The sequence below is a fragment of the Pelophylax lessonae genome, assembly GCF_965119305.1.
Source record: "Pelophylax lessonae genome assembly, chromosome: 10".
Classification (NCBI taxonomy): Eukaryota; Metazoa; Chordata; class Amphibia; order Anura; family Ranidae; genus Pelophylax; species Pelophylax lessonae.
In genome coordinates, this window is record NC_138777.1 from 167,253,437 (window position 1) to 167,271,177 (window position 17,741).

At 44.5% G+C, this 17,741-nt stretch overlaps 1 protein-coding gene across 2 annotated transcripts in view; it reads left to right on the forward strand.

Annotated features, from left to right (window-relative positions):
* Positions 1–926: 926 nt before the first annotated feature.
* Positions 927–17,741, forward strand: part of B3GAT3 (beta-1,3-glucuronyltransferase 3) — a 35,684-nt gene continuing 18,869 nt past the window's right edge. Inside the window, exons 1-4 of one of the 2 annotated variants that reach the window (XM_082270697.1) lie at positions 927–982; positions 6,425–6,519; positions 9,352–9,463; positions 16,038–16,368. In XM_082270697.1, the coding sequence (XP_082126823.1) occupies positions 6,438–6,519; positions 9,352–9,463; positions 16,038–16,368 (525 nt within the window). In that variant the 5' untranslated portion in view covers positions 927–982; positions 6,425–6,437. Of the gene's footprint in view, positions 983–6,415; positions 6,520–9,351; positions 9,464–16,037; positions 16,369–17,741 lie in introns of both variants that reach the window. The other variant, XM_082270698.1, reaches the window with a different exon arrangement.

The window sequence follows — 17,741 nt, forward strand, 5'->3', positions numbered from 1 at the left end:
CACAAATCGCTGTACCTGTACGGCAGTTCGCAGAAGCGCTCCTTGGGGCAGGGGAATTTTGCCGGCAGCACGCACACTCGCCCCCACTATGCAGTGGGGATGCCGATCCACGGGGCCAGTGCCCCTGATTGCTGCCGGGCACCCGCGATCCCTCCCTGCTGAGAGAAAAGGTCAGCTGTTGTAAACACAGCTGACCGTTCTCTCTGGAATGATCACAGAGTGCCTGTGATCCTTCTATATAGGAACACAGGTCTCTATGATCATTTCACAAGTTCCTCCCCCCACAGTTAGAAAACACTCACCTAGGCTCACAATTAACCCTTTGATTGCCCCTGGGTTAACCCCTTCCCTGCCAGTGTCATTATTACAGTAACAGTACATATTTTTAGCACTGATTACTGTAGTAATGTCACTGGTCCCCCCTAAAAGTGTCAAAAATATCAGTTAGGGGTCCGATCTGTCCACCGCAACGTTGCAGTCCCACTAAAAATCGCAGATCGCTGCCATTAATAGTAAAAATATAAATCTTTCTCCTAGTTTGTAGATGCAATAACTTTAGCGCAAACCAATAAAAATACACTTATTGGGATTTTTTTTACCAAAAATATGTAGCAGAATACAAGGCTCATATGAACCCCTTTTTATTATGTTTAGCTTGACTTTTTTATTCACACGCAATGCAAACATCTATGCATTACATTACACTCCATATGCTGCTGTAGAATTTACTATCAATTCCTGCCATGTGGAATCTAATGTCCTGTTTAGTATTTTAGGGACAACACAGCACGAACCCCCTCTCCTCCTCCTCCGCCATCTATACTGTTCCTGTATTATGCCGACCTATGTACCACGTTGCAGGCACGGTGCTGGAGGCTCGGTGACGTCATTAACCTGCGCGGGGCCCCTATTTTCAATCATTGCTTCCGGTTCTGCTGCAGAGTAATGGGGACGTGACAGCAATCAGGGGGTGAGGAGAACAGTGCTTGTTTTCATAGATAATTGTGAATGAATTGATTGCAGACAGGACAGTCCTCCTCCCTGTATCTCCCATTGCATGCTAGCAGTAGAATGTAACTCATAGGTCTGTATAGTGAGAGGGACAGCACAGGGGGTGAATGCACCCAGTTCTGTGCAAGGCTTAGAAAAGCATTGACCAGGAGTATAATAAAGCAGTCATTTCATGTTAGGTGTGATAGAAAATCTGTTAATGACCAATTAATTTCCTCTACAGATGCAATGCAGGTAATGCCCCACAGTCTGTCACATCCCCAGGCTAGTGCTTGCTTTTATGGACACACCATTGACATTAGCTTGATTGCTCACTGATTGCATGAAATGGGGGTGGGGATCATTGATGATCTGGGGTGCTACACATGTACCTAACAAAGAGCGGGGTTGGTTGCTCCATCCTCCCTCTGTATGATGAAAACACCAGCCTGGAGGGTCAGGGCTGTCCCTTTTACAGGAAACCTTTTATAAGAAAAATACTGGAATTTAGTAATCTGCCATGACTTACCTATCCCTCTGAAAATGCAAATTGCCTGGCTGACCTACTGATCCACAGCACAAGTCAGATACGTTACCACTAATGGAACTCAGCCACAATGCTGGAGGAAGGTAAAGTTGATCCAGGTAATATCTGATTGCCTCTTGGGGGGATCAGGAAGGAATTTTCCCCCTGCTGGAGCAAATTGGATCATGATTTATTGTTTTTTTTGGCTTCCTCTGAATCTATTGTGGGTGTGTGTGTGTATACATACATACATACATACATACATACACTATATTACCAAAAGTATTGGGACACACACACACACACACGAACTTTAACCACTTTACCACCGGAGGATTTTGCTGTCTTCCGTCCAGGCCACTTTTTGCGATTCGGCGCTGTGCGACTTCAACTGACAATTGCGCGGTCGTGCGACGCCGTACCCAAGCGAAATTTACGTCCTTTTTTTCCCACAAACAGAGCTTTCTTTTGGTGGTATTTGATCACCTGTGCGATTTTTACTTTTTGCGCTATAAACAAAAAAAGAGCGTTTATTTTGAAAAAATAACAATATTTTTAACATTTTTTTATATGAAATTCCCCCCAAAAAAGATGTAAAAACCAATTTTTTAAAAAATTTTTGGCCAATTTGTTTTCTGCTACCTATGTTTGGTAAAAAAAAATCACAATAAGCGTATTTTGATTGGTTTGCGCAAAAGTTATTGCGTTTACTAACAAAAGGAAAGATTTCTGTCATTTTTGGTGTTTTTTAACGCGTAATGGCGGCGATCTGCGTTTTTTTTTGTGGGACTGCGACATTGCGGCGGACAGATCGGACCCTTGACTGACATTTTTGACACTTTTGGGGTTACCAGTGACATTACTGCAGTAATCAGTGCTATATATATGCACTGTTACTGTAAAAATGACACTGGCAGGGAAGGGGTTAATTTTATTGGAGAGGGAGGGGTTAATGTATGCCTGGTGCTTACTGACGTGTAGGGGGGGGAGGTGACTGAGTGAGTCATGGACAGATCGGATGTCCAGCTATGTTGAACAGTCCGATCTGTCACTCCCTGTCACTATGGAGATCCGCCCGCTGTGTTTACACACAGCGGGCGGATCTCCACACTAGATCCCCGGCGATCGGGGCAGAGCAGCGGCGATCGCCGCTGCTCCTCCCCTGGCCCGACTCCTGCTGTGAATGAAAACAGCGGGAGCGAGCCTCCGGCGGCGCGCAAGCGCCGCCCAGAAGGGGGAGTGTCTGACGACATTAATACTACGTCGTCAGACGATAACGAACCACTTTGCCGCAGTACTATTACCGTACTCGGTCGGCAAGTGGTTAATGACATCCTAGTCTTTGTCCGTAGGGTTCAATATTGAGTTGGCCCACCCTTTGCAGCTATAACAGCTTCAACTCTTCTGGGAAGGCTGTCCACAAGGTTTAGGAGTGTGTCTATGGGAATGTTTGAATGTCCATAAAGACATCGATGAGTGAGTTTGGGGTAGGGGAGCTTGACTGGCCTGCACAGAGTCCTGACCTCAACCCGATTGAACACCTTTGGGATGAATTAGAGCGCAGACTGCAAGCCAGGCCTTCTCATCCACATCAGTGCCTGATCTCACAAATGTGCTTCTGGAAGAATGGTCAAACACTCCCATAGACACACTCCTAAACCTTGTGGACAGCCTTCCCAGAAGAGTTGAAGCTGTTATAGCTGCAAAGGGTGGGCCAACTGAATATGGAACTCTACAGACTAAGACTGGGATGCCATTAAAGTTCATGTGCGTGTAAAGGCAGGCGTCCCAATACTTTTGGTAAACACACACACACACACACACACACACACACACACACACACACACTCACACACTTTATTATTTCTTGGCCATTTTTCAGAAAATATGAATGATAACACAAACTTTTCTTTCACTCATGGTTAGGGTTTGGCTGAGGCCATTTATTATCAATCAACTGTGTTTACTCTTTTTAAATCATAATGACAACAGAAACTACCCAAATGACCCTGATCAAAAGTTTACATACCCCAGTTCTTAATACCGTGTATTGCCCCCTTTAACATCAATGACAGCTTGAAGTCTTTTGTGGTATTTGTGGATGAGGCTCTTTATTTTCTCAGATGGTAAAGCTGCCCATTCTTCCTGGCAAAAAGCCTCCAGTTCCTTTATGTAAACTTATGAGCACAACTGTTTGTGTGTGTGTGTGTGTGTGTATATGTATGTATATATATATATATATATATATATATATTATAACATTTTTTTTTTCTTCTATTGGTTACACTAGATGAACTTTTTTTTTTTTCAGCCAGACTAAGATTGCTGTGTAGTGTCTGGCATGAAAAACACTAGAATTTGTACAATAATCAGCAGCAATCTGGACATAGGATAGCTAATTTGACTTGTGCTGTGTACAAAAAATATCCCCGGAGTTCCACTTTAAAGTGTGAATGTGGCAAAAATGTGTTTTGCTTGTTCTTGATAGAGTAAAAAAGGGTTAAACCCCTACCATTTTATTTCTTTTGAGTTTTCTGTTCGTTTGGGAAAATTTCCTTTCATCTCGGGGTCTTTCCCCTCTGTCTCTGGAACTAGTGTCACCATTGTAAAAAATTATTTCTTGGTAACATTAGTACAAATAGAGCAGTAACCCACCTCAATAGGGGCACAGGCCACAATAAAACTTGACAGAGGGTCTAACCTTTCCCTATTCTATTAAAAAAAAAGCCTTGAGATACATTTTAATATTTTTTACCCAGGTGTTCTGTGCAGGCAGCCTGTTGCATTTAGTTACAAGCACCAGCTGCATGGACCTCCATACGCATGTCTGCATCCTCATCCATGCAATGGACATGCACAGATGTGCATTCCAGGATGCGTGTGGAGGTCCATGCAGCTGGCACCTGTCCTTGACTTCAACAGGCTGCCTGCAAGAGCACCTCTGCATGGACCAATGCACGGGCAAATGGATCAGTATGCCTGTGTAAATGAGACCTGGGGTAAAAAAAAAAAAAAAAATGTAGACAGTGCCTTGCATTTGGACAATGTAATAAAGTGTCCCTCGCCATCTTGTACAACAGACCCCAACCCACACATGCTTCAGTGTATGGGCTGTTGTAATGGATCCCCCAATTGGCTGAGTATTCATTCATGGTTTAGAATGTAATGAAAAGACATTAAGGCAGCTGTCTATTTCTGAAGGTCGGCAATGCAGCCTATTTGACGTTCAGCCAAAACCTTTCTAATGCAAGATCTACTCTCAGCCACATTCTAAAACAAATCTATCTAACCCTGTAAAAAAAAAAAAATCGCTATACTTTTCTGAAGCCCATCCGGTCCATTCTCCAGCAGCGGATGCTGTGTGCAGGAGAGAATCAACAACACCTGGGAAGTGACGTCACCCTTAGAGTTACTATGGGGCTTCTGCTGTCGGCTGCCTCTCCTACACACTCCCACATACTGAAGCCGTGGCTGACAGTTAAGCATAGAACCGCACTGGAGTGGCAAGTTGAGTTAGATTTTTGGCTGAACTTGTACTTTACGTTAACTTTTTACAAAAAATAATAAATGCACCTTTTTTATTTTATTTTTTCTCAGATTTAAAAAATTGCATTTACGGTAAAACCTTGGATTGTGAGCATAATTAGTTCCGAAAACATGCTTATAATCCAAAGCACTCGTATATCAAAGTGAATTTCCCCATAAGAAATAATGGAAACTCAGATGATTCGTTCCACAACCATTTATTCATAAATCCTTCAGTTTATTGTCCATATAAAAAGATTATAGCAATGTGATAGGTTGTGTAACCATAAAATGTCCATCCACTGATGGTGCCTCCACAAGGGGATTAGAAGCAAAATCCAGCAGGAGCTATAAGAGAGAAGAGAGGCGCCTCTAAGTGTAGCAATATGGTTATATTTAATGAAGGTTCAACATTTAGCAACTCACATGGTTGATGATTAAAAGAGGCTCATCTAAGAGTGCAGGCATCCGGGGTAAAGCTGTCCACATAGGCCGTCCTCCGCATTGCCAGCTCTCACCGCCGCCAGTCTGCAGTCATAACCGAGAAGACTCACCATGTTGAGTTGATGTTGAACTTCATTAAATGTAATCGTATTGCTACATTTAGAGGCGCCTCTCTTCTCTTTTATACTCAGTTGTGACATGATTCTACTTGTATATCAAGACATCGCTTGTTTATCAAGTCAAAGTTTATAAAACGTGTTTGCTTGTCTTGCAAAGCCCTCTCAAACCAAGGTTACTTTATGCATTTATTTTTTTAAAAAACAAGAGCCTACAAAGTATTGCATCCACGATCATTAGATCGCTGGTGCAATTTCAGGCTCCTGCACGTTCTCTCTCCAGCTTTCTGCCCATTTCTCTTTATGGGCTGTCAGCTTGTATGGGAGTGTGAATGGACTACAAGCATGCTGATCAGCATGCTCTCTGCCCATTCAAACTAGAAGTCCATCTGCCACTGTAGAGTCATAGTTTTCTCATTCAGATATTGCTGTTTTCAACTTATGACAGCAGGTAAAGGGAGAGGATCCCCCACCCACTGTCACTGGGAAGTTACTGGGGGTTCGGGAGGAGGTTGCTTAACATGTTACACCCTAAATACGAATGTAACATGTTCAGAAAGATGAACTTTTCCTTTACCACTCAATGATAAGCAGCTCTGGTACTTCTGTGGCTAGGATGCTTACAAGGGCATGGCTGGAGGCGTGGTGGCCTGATCTGCAGGGAAGTGCAGGTAAGTATATGTTAGATCGATATAATTTAGAGTTTACCGTATTGCTCCTGTACAGCCCATTTTTCTATAGTTTATATCCTGGTAAATCTATAGCGGAGTCAAGGTTTTGTTATCTGTATTGTCATTTTCTTTCTCATTGTTAGGTGCCCCAGCTGTTTCTTCAACATGAGACTGAAGCTCAGGAATATTTTTCTTGTGTATTTTGTGGTGTCCAGTGCTGGTCTTCTGTATGCTCTGCTACAACTCGGTGAGTTACAATGAAGTAGGTTGTAGAAGTTATTTATTCTGTGTCTTTGGACAGAGTGGTCTTATGCCTATTCATAGAAACATTGTCCCCAAATAGCCCTCCTCATGTGGGGATTCTTCCATATATTCAATTGAATCTAAAATTGAAAACCATATAAACAAAAAAAAAAAATAGTGACATAATAGAACAGAACAAAACACTGAAAAAAAGAAAAACCCCACAAGGCTCTTCATGTTTATAAACGTGACCAACACTGTAAGGCTCCTTTCACACGGCCGCTCCGTGTGTCCGCAAATCATCCAATCCGTTTGCGGATGATTTGCGGACATAATGTAAGTGAATGGCACTGCGGGTGTCAGCGGAATACCATCCGCTGACACCCGATTTTCTTCCTGTCAGTTCTGTTCCGTTTTTTGGAACGGAACAGAACCCCATTTTTCCTTCCGTGTAAAAAACGGAAAGGAAGGAAAATCGGATGTCAGCGGTGTCATCCGCTGACATCCGCAGTGCCATAGACTTACATTAGGTCCGCATATCATCCGCAAACGGATGGGATGATATGCGGGCACACGGAGCGGATGACAGAAATGTCATCCGCTCCGTGGAAAAAAAAAAAAAAAAGTCCCGCAGCGGACCTTTCACACGGAGCGGCCGTGTGAAAGGAGCCTAATACTTCTTTACACTCCATTCACACTGCTGCGACTCGTCAGCCTGACAAGTCGCGGTCCATTGACTGGTCAGGAGCCGTTCTAATAGGATCGACACAAGTCGCTCCGACTTAGAAAAAGGGTCCTGTACTACTTTGGGGCGACAGGGAGGTGACTTGCATTGACTTCCATTATGTGAGTCGCGCCGAAGTCGCGGTGCACGGGACTTCACAGGTCACCCCCTAAAGTCGTGCCGCTTCAGTGTGAACGCGATCTTATAGAGTACCTAAGTGTATTAACCATATAGTTTTTATGTTAATAATCCTCTATGATTTTATACCTTGTGTCTTTGTAGGGACAGCTCAGACAATAAATTTCACTTTCCGTTGCTGAATATTGAACGTTTATCAGTCCTTGGATGAGGTAGTATTAGGTGTTTTTATAGTCTAAGTCAGGGATTCCCAAACTACGGCCCTCCAGCTGTTGCAGAACTACACATTCCATGAGGCATTGTAAAACTCTGACATTCACATACATGACTAGGCATGATGGGAATTGTAGTTCCTGAACAAATGAAGGCCATAGTGTCCTTGTAACGTTAGCTCTTCATTGAACTACAGAACTACCTCCCGCACTTTCTAATGTAGATGAGGAAAGGGGAAGGTATTTTTAGTCCAAATCAGGATAGCAACCTGGCATGACAACAATGTTGTTTCATAGATCAGTACAGTAAGTTAACACTGTCCACCTAGGACAGAAAGTGTGTTATCTGCAGAATCGCCAGGTTAGAATAAAAGGGGAAAAAAAAATGAAGGCAACCACCATATTTAAAGGCTAACTCCATCTTTCTGACAGTGTTTCGTCTTACACCTATATTTAGATTGTAATCTCAGAGTTCATCCCACTGTCCGCTCCTGTCAAAAATGTAATTGGGATGGCTAGGCATGGCACAGCCACATCATTTATCCACAGGAGGTTCTGAATAAAGAAACAATGAGTTTGTCTGCCAAAGCAAAAGAGGGCTGTTAGTTCTTAATGGAACACAAGTGCGGTGACATGACCACATTTGTAGTCCACTGACATATCCTGCAACCCTGTAACCAAAGAGGGCAGGTGCCTATGCATTGCACCCACAATCTACCAATCACGGTTGTAATGCTTTACAGGCTCCTGTGTATAAAAAAAATAATGCAAATTTTTTTTAACCCCTTAATGTTGAGCGTGCGCACATATGCAGCTTCACGGAAATAGGGCCACATATGTGCATATCTGTGCTTGTGCGCTCCCAGCACTGCCACCTACAGCTCTGGGTCTCATACTGGCAATTGGTAGTTGATAGGATCAGCTCTCAATCATATGATCACTGTGATAGTCTGCAATTGCTATCACATTGGTAATAACTATACAACCGGTCCCTGTGGTCTTTTCTTCTTTTGAATTGAGAAAAAAGATACAGTTTATCTTTTTTTTGCCTTCTAAGGGCTCTTTCACACGGCCGCTCCGTGTGTCCGCAAATCATCCTATTTTTTTGCGGATGATTTGCGGACATAATGTAAATCTATGGCATTGCGGATGTCAGCGGAATACCATCCGCTGACATCCGATTTTCTTCCTTTCAGTTCTGTTCCGTTTTTTGGAACGGAACAGAACCCTATTTTTTCTCCGTTCAAAAAATGGAAAGGAAGGAAAATCGGATGTCAGCGGTGTCACCCGCTGACATCCGCAATGCCCATAGACTTACATTATGTCCGTATATCATCCGCAAATGGATGGGATGATATGCGGACATACGGAGCGGATGACACAAATGTCATCCGCTCCGTGAAAAAAAAAAAAAAGTCCCGCAGCGGAGCTTTCACACGGAGCGGCCGTGTGAAAGAGCCCTAAAGGAGAAGTATGTCAGCAAAGTCTGTGTAAATAAATAAGCTAGATCAGAGTTTGATCTAGGTCCGGGTTACAAGGTCATGTAAGATCAGGGTGTTTTTGGTGGTTTTAAACAACATTTGTTTTGTTAGTGTGTTTTAGGTAGCGTAAAGTAAGCAAAATGTTTCTGGACTGTACTATGGGTACAAACAACAAGTGGCTGAGCTGTCAGTATGTTACATATAGTGAACTGATTGTTTCAGTTTGGTTTAGAATCTGGTGGTCTGGAATGACCTTGTATGTTATCTATCATTGTTTACAGGCCAGCAATGTGACTGTACACACTCTGCTAATGATGTCTTAAAAAAACGGCTGCCCCACCGTGGCAAAGAGAACTTGCCTATTATATATGTAGTAACTCCAACTTATGCAAGGTAAGTAGTAATCATATAAAATCCTTAAAATAACCAAGGACCCACCTAATTTTGGTTAAATGCAGGAACTCCGGGAAAATGTTTTATTTTGCCATGCAGTGGGGCTGTGCATGGGTTACCTGCTCATTTTTTTTGGCGGAGCAGAGATACACTCAACTAATCCGCCGATCCTTCCAGCACAAGACCAGTCCCTGCCACTCCTGCCCCCCCCCCCCGTATGCTAGTAGTCTTGTGAATGGGCTGTTCCTGACATCTGGACATGAAGGCGGCAGGAACAGTCCACTGCTGGACATGGGGGAACGCGGTTTTCCTGGGGAATCGAAGGACCGTGTAAGACAAGTACAGATTTCCTTCTGCCCCTAGACAAAACAAGCAGTTAACCCATGCATTGTGGGCAGAGCCCCACTGCATGGGAGAATAAAAAAAATTCATGGAGGTATGCTTTAAATATACATCCACAAAACGCAACAAGAAGTGAAGCAAACAGAGGCATCAGTTTAAGAGTTCCCCAAGAATAACAAAACTTATACCCACCACCTGGTGCTTTGTATAACACATAATAAAACTTAATTTTAAAGGGAAAATTTCAGGTTGCTGCCTGTGTTTTATTTCTTGCTACTTTTTTGTGAATAGCAATCTCTAATGGTCTAGCAATGTAACAGCAGCTACTTCTTTTCATATTGAGTAACTAAAAGAAAAGTTATCTTTTTGGCCCTACATATTAAACTACATTTAATTTGAAAATAGGAAAATTAGAGAACTTTCAGCTTGTTTAACATGAAAATTTCCAATATTTCCTAATCTGCAGCTTTCGTTAACGTAATACTTGATGATTCTGCTATTACGGTCCTTGTGCAGGCGCTTCCTTTTATTGGATGACAGCACTCCTATCCATCTCCTAAATGTGCTCCTAACACCCTGTCACACAGGCTTCTGAGGGCAAAGTGACTGTTTTAACGAAATTTCTCAGACATGATCCCTGTTGGCACCAATAGGAAGCTTGCACCTAGAAATGCCATGCAGCCAATGCAGGAGTGCATGTATGTAGAAAGGAACCGACTGCAAAGAGATGTGAAAGAACATAATTTGTGGGATAAACGCTAGCATCATAATCGACTTTAGTTGCGTATGCTTTGTTCAGTTTTGACCACAACAAAGTATAAATCATTTAGACATTTCAAAAATGTACGGCAACACATTTTGCAGACAACATTCGCTTTTTCCAAACGGAGATGATATGTGTTTCTTAGCAAACAGTGGTTTTTACATCAATCAAAGATAAATATATGGTGCAATGAAAAGTAAACACGTAGGCCTTATTCATACTGGCACTGAGGCTCGTACACCATGAGTTGGCTGTTTGTGTCCCTCGCCGGTAGGTGCTGCATGCGGGCCGCCCATTCGTGTCTATGAGGACGCAGTGGCTGCATCAACACTCGTCCTAATGTGACAGGTGCACGAGTGCGTATGAGCGTGCCCAAACGCAGACAATCTCATCTCCCATGTGACCAGGCCATTTACAGCATGTTGTTAGAGTGATTACAGTTATCAAAGGTTCCCAAAACCCTGTATAGTACTTACAACATGCACATTTACAATTAAATTGTCAGTTCCTGCCCCCCCCCCCCACAACAAAATGTAGAAAATGGCTTCCTTAGCCAGTTTGTGGATGAGAGGGAAAAGAAAGAGGGCAAAAATGGCCATAGGGAAATAAGCACCCAGCTTTTCCCTCAACAGGTTTTACTAGCATGAAAACTTGCCTGGCATGAAGTTGGTTCCAGACCTCACTGTCAGTCACACCAAAGGCTAATCTGTCATCAGATGATCCATGCCTATATACATTGCTGTCTGGTAAGAGGCTTTGACCTAACAGAGTGTGAACACAGGGGTTATTGGAACTTCACATATATTGCACAAGAGTGGATTTCTTGAGTTGGATTTGCACTTTCATCATTTCCGTCTGGTGAGAGCATACCTTGTATGGTGGAGGGATATATTTATCACCATTTATGATCTACACAGTTCATTTTTTGGAAGATTTATTTCACAGTTTTTTTACACCAGTGATTTATGGACTTTGGAATTTTATTTATTTATTTTCCTTGGTTTGATGTGTGTGTGTATATGTGTTTATATATATATATATATATATAAATATATAAATATTTCACCCAAATTCACATGTGTATTTTTACACAACATCATCCAATCAAATATTAGCGCACCAGACCACCCATCACCATTCATTATTCCAATTGCATAATTGGACCTTTTTGGTAGCAGCTTTAATTTTATTACACCAACAGCGCACCTATTTTTTTACTTTAGTCACACCAAACTGCCTTCCGGAGAGGAAAAGTGGCTGCAAAGAAGCTGCTTTGGATCAGCTTTACTGAGATGCAACAAAGGGTGAAAAATAAGCACTTTGGCAGTTCATGATGAATAGTGTTGTGGCAAACTAAAGGCCGCTGATTTGGCTGAAAATATTTACTGTGGGAATCCTTTTTGTATATGTGTACGGCCAGCTTAACAAGAGTTTAGATCAACTTTTAGAATGGTCACTAGCTTAGGGCCCGGAGACACCTTAAGAGGTTGTTTGACTGCTGGAGGGTCTCTAGCCCTGGAGTTAAGGATTATAGTCATCACTCCAAAACTCATGACATGTATTCCAGGCTCGATCTTCTGTTGGTTGATCAGTTCCACCTGGACTCTGTCAGCTCTTCCTCCATCGGCTTCATTACCCTTTCTGATCACGCCCCGGTCTCCCTTACCTTTATACCTCTGGGCGCACATCGTGCCACCTGGACGTGGAGGCTCAATGAAAATCTCCTAGATGACCCCTCCGTAGTGGCGGCTGTCACGAAGGCTGTGCACACATATTTTGAGCTCAATTCCTTAGTGGATGTGGCGCTGTCAGCGCTTTGGGAGGGCCACAAGGCAGTGATCAGAGGGGTACTGATATCCCAGGACACCAGGGTGAAGCGGCAGCGACAGCAGTAGATAGCTGACCTTCTGGAGAAGATCCATGCTTTGGAAGTGAAACACAAGGGAGCCTTTCCCCCCGGTGGACGCACTGGTCACCCCGAGTGAGAGGGTGGTTAGTTTGCCTCAGATCGCTGAAGAGTTTCACTCTTTTTATGAATTCCTCTATCACCTGCCCTCCTGGGGGGGAACGGATAAGGTCTTATGTCCTGAGTTCAGGCTTTCCTAGACTCTCTACTGAGGTACTGGAGGATTTTGGAGGTGCCTATCACCGTGGAGGAGGTGAGTAAGGTGGTTGCTGCGGCAAAAGCCCGGGTCCGGATGGGTTTACGAACCTTTAGTATAAAACCTTCTCCCCTTTCTCGGTACTCAGCTTTGCGCATTTCTAAATGCGGTCTCGTTGGAGGCTCCACTCCCCCCGGAGGCTCTCCTGGCCCACACCACGGTGCTGCCCAAACCAGGCAAGGATCCCTCGCACTGCACTAGCTACAGGCCCATATCCCTCCTCAACACTGACACTAAAATTATGGCCAAGGTCTTGGCATTGCGCCTCCAGGACCACGTGGCCGCCCTGATCCACCCCGAACAGGCGGGCTTCATACCCAATATTGAGGCCCGTGACAACACCATTCGTGCCTTACACGTCCTGCATTGGGCTCAACATGGTCCGGATAGGGCCCCCGAGCTTGGTTTTGTAGTTGGATGCCGAAAAGGCCTTCGACAGGGTTGATTGGACGTACCTGTCGGAGATTCTTCGGTCCCTGGGCCTTGGGGACTGGATGTTGGGGTGGATCCTAGCGCTCTACAGTTAGCCTGGAGCCAGGGTCAGGGTAAAACGGTTTACTCTCAGAAGCCTTTCGTATTTATAACGGCACCAGACAGGGGTGCCCTCTCTCCCCTTTGCTCCTCGCCCTGGGACCATTTTTGCGAATGGTGCGGGACAGGCCGGACGTGGCGGGGATCACCATAGGATCGGTGGAGCACAAACCTTCGGCTTATGCCAATGACCTGTTGTTTTATATAGGTAACCCCCGCATTTCTCTCCTGGTGCTCATGCGTGAATTGTGCCGCTTTGGTGACCTCTGTAATTTCAAAGTCAATTATGGCAAGTCCGGACTGCTTCCTATCCATGTCCCCCGGACATGGCTGATTCCCTACGACACTCTTTCGGCTTCAAATTGAGGGAGGGTTCTCTCTCCTATTTGGGAGTCCACATATCCCCCCGGACCAGCAAGTCCTCTATGACAAGAACTATGGGGCTCTGATGGAGTGTATTAAGGTAGACCTGGACTCTTGGGTGTCAAACTCCCTGACCTGGTTTGGACGTATAAATGTACTATGATAAAAGATGACCATTCTGGCTAGACTTGTATATCTTCTCGGTACTGTCCCCATACAGTTACCTCAGCTGTTCTTTAGATGTCTTCGCAGAACCTTCCTACAGTTCGTCTGGCATGGTAAGCACCCATGCCTAGCCCACGCTATCCTCAGGTGACAGAAGCAGGACGGAGGGGTGGGAATGCCGGATGTTTCTATTTACTATAAAGCTATGGCCCTGGTCCGTATGTTGAACTGGGCTAATGATGCGCCCATCAAACCTTGGGTGCCCTTAGAAAAAACGATGACGGGCAGGAACTTGGCGGGTGCACCTTGGGTCCCGTAGAGTGGCAGGGGTCTCTCGGGTGGGCGTCTCCTCTAACAAAGGCAACCCTTCGGGTATGGGATAGACTCAACGCAGGGGGCGATTTTTTTTTTTTTTTTTTCAGCCGGGGTTTCCCCTCTAGCTCCCTTGGGTGGGTTCCCTTGGTTTCAGCCTGGTGAGGATGCTCTGTTTTTCCGGTCGGGGGGGGGGGGGGAGACGTTTTGCGGCAAGTTTGCACCGTCTGGGCAGCTGCTATCCCTAACCAAGCTCAGAGCTCGATTTGGGGATTTCCCTATGTCTGCCTGGCACCACCGGCGGCTGGTTGATTTTGTAACCTGACTTTCTCCCCCCCCCGCCCGATAGATCGACTTTCGCCCCTGGAAAAGTGGTTCGTCCATCCTCCAGACTCCCGACATCTTCTCTCTCATATGCATAAACTAGTCCTTGCCTCAATGTCTCCCTCAGTCCCTTACTATGTTCGGGACTGGGAGAGGGAACTGGGAACAGAATTCACAACCCAACAGCTGTCTAGGATATTGCGCCTTGCCCACGTCTCCTCTATTAGTACTAGGATCCAGGAATCCTCCTACAAGTTCCTGTCCCGATGGTATAGGACCCCCTCGAAGTTGAAGCAAATGTTTCCTACCGCTGATCCAGGTTGCTGGAGGGGCTGCGGCCAGGAGGGCACGTTCCTCCATATTTTGTGGGACTGCTTAGTCCTTAAACCTTTCTGGGATGCAGTTCATCCTTGGATTCAAAAACTAGGCATTTCCCCTCCTGAACACACCACGCTCCAGTACCTCTTTCATGATACCCACATCGCAATTAAGAGGTACAAACGTAGTGTCATACCATTTCTATTAAATGCTGCCAAGTGTCTCATCCCGAGACACTGGAAACAGCCCACCTCTCCCACCTGAGCTGAATGGAAGAAGGAAGTGAATTGGGTTATGGAGGCTGAAAGGAGGGTCCTGACCTTACAAGGGAAACAGTCTCGTCTCACGGATACTTGGATGGAGTGGATGTTTTACTCGGAGGAGATCCCTAATGATTAGTTTACTGGGGGTGGGATCCGGGGGCGTGTCTATCATTGTTTGGGACCCGGAGATTCCCCCTTATGGCAGTGCTTCCCCTATGGCCATGTCTTCTATAGGTTGCTTAGTTTTCTCTCTCTTCTTTCTTTCTACTACTCTTTTTTTCGGCCCCTCTGAGGCCTAGGTTTGTTTTTCTTTTTGGTTTCTGTGTTTATGTACTGTGTTTGCTGCTTTCATTATTTCAACATGCAGTAAGGGCAGCAACTGTGCATAATGATTAAGGTTACTGGGGGCCTTGGTCATGAGGGGCCCCTCCGGAGGACTTTCTTCGGGGCTGGGCCCTGCCAGCGGGACGGGGGTTGGTTGAGGTTCGCCTCTGTTTGGCCAATAGGCACACTCTACAGTATGATAAACCTGTCTTGTATGCCGATGTCTTTCAGTTCCATCTGCTTTATAACCATTGTTATGTATTCATGCAAGCTGCATTTTCTTGTTGATTACTCAGCTTTACACTTTGTCTTGTTGTGTTTTGTACCTTGCAAATTGTGAAAATAAAATAAAGATTATTAAAAAAAAAAAAGAATGGTCACTAGCAAAAAATAAAATATACGATCAATGCATCATTAATATTATAGCCATAGCCCTCTTTCCCCTCACATGGCCTACCTTAGAGTCAAAGAGGGATAAGTGCAATTTTAGGTAGGAAGTCATATTATTTGGTGTTTATAGTTTTTCTTTCTGCCCTGACACACTCCAAGGCAAAAGGAGTATTGAAAATCGCTGAAATTTACCAAATTTTTTAAAGAGATGTGCTGGTAATGTTTGGCTTTTTTTGCCTATTTTTCAGTTTCTCGTGATTTAATGGACATACTCACATAGAAAAATGTTTGTCACTTCTGTCTCTCTTTGTTCTCAGGCCCCATCAGCGAGCCGAGCTTATCCGTCTATCTCAGACATTACTTCTAGTACCTGCCCTGCACTGGATTCTAGTGGAGGACTCTGTGGAACGTACGGCGGCAGTGGCTGAGCTCCTGGCACAAAGTGACTTGCCTCACACACACTTGAATGTTCAGACTCCACCAGCAATGAAACTGAAAGACTCAGATCCAAACTGGCTAAAACCACGTGGGGTGGAGCAGCGAAATGAAGCATTACGCTGGCTTCGTCAACACCGGTCCCCTGGAGACCGCGGAGTTGTGTACTTTGCAGATGATGACAACACATACAGTGTAAAGATCTTTCAGGAGGTGAGAAATGTAACCAAGTTTTACTGATCCTGGAGATCGGCAAAAACTGATTTTTATTTTAGTTAACCTGTCAAGTCTGAAATATAGTAGCTGCCATTACTGAATTTTTATGTTTCCTAGTTTGTTGTGAAGCCATAGGATTGTCATGATAGCCAGGAAAAGGTTTGCTTTAGGTAACTGGTTCTCAAACCTAGCAGTGGAGAGCCAAAGGGTATTGCCCATAGTAACCATTAATTTGATGCTTCCTTTATCTTTGTAAGTTACATTTTTTTTTTCCGTTGAAGAGGTTGTGAAGGCTGAAGGTTTTTTTTTCCTTTTACTGTTTATGTAATGCATGAAGGTAAAAAAAACTCTGTGTTGCTCACCCACAGCCCCTTCCACCTCCAAACTCACCTGAGACACTCTTGATCCAGCAATGTGCTTGGCAGCCTCGGCTGTCCTGGGTCTCTCTCTCCTCATTGACTGAGACACAGCAGTCAGGCCCATTGGCTCCCACTGCTGTCAATTAAAGTCAGGGAGCCAATGAGGAGAGAGCGGGGGTGGTGCCAAATCATGGCTCTATCTGTCTTATGGACACTTAGAGCGGGGCTCGGGAGTTAGTACGCACCGGTGTCCCAATAGCAAGCTTGCTATTGGGGGCACTGGTCAAGGGGGAGGAGCCAGAAGCACCGGCGGGGGACCTGAGAAGAGAAAGGATTGAGGCTGCTCTGTGCAAAACCGTTGCACAAAGCTAGTAAGTATGACGTGTTTGTTATAAAAAAAAACCTTTATATTCAGTTAAAAGTAACTGATGAAGTATTTTTTACTAACCTAAGTCAGTGTTTCTTGCTGATGCCCCTCCGGTTGTAGGGACCAGTAATCCGGCTATGCAGATGTGCCTGCACGGTTGGTCCCCTCTTGCCAACCCAGTGTTGAGACTCCTCTTCTGTATCCTCAGAGTCTCAAGTGCCCATGTCACTCAGGAATTGGCATGGCCACCTGCAGAAGGACACAAGAGGAGGGAAGGGTTTGGGTGAGTAAAAAGGGCATTTATGTAGGTTTTTTGTTTCTATGCCAGCAATTAGGAGAGTGGTTGTGGGGTGGCTGGCAGACTGAGAGTAGCTTCAATTTAGAACTAAACCAAAACACTTTTCTAGTTTTGCATTGTGGAAGGCTTAGAACCTTGTTTAGGTTTTTTATTCCTTTCTGTGTCCATTGGATACATTTATTTTCTGTCTTTAGGATATGACAGGGTGTGAGAGGAAACTTCCACAAGGTGAGAGGTAATTCTAATCGCAGCATTATTCCTGATGGTGAATAGAAGTTGCTAGCATACAAGTATCATCTTTATTTAGTGAAGGGGGTTGGGCACAAACAAAAAATTGATAGTTACT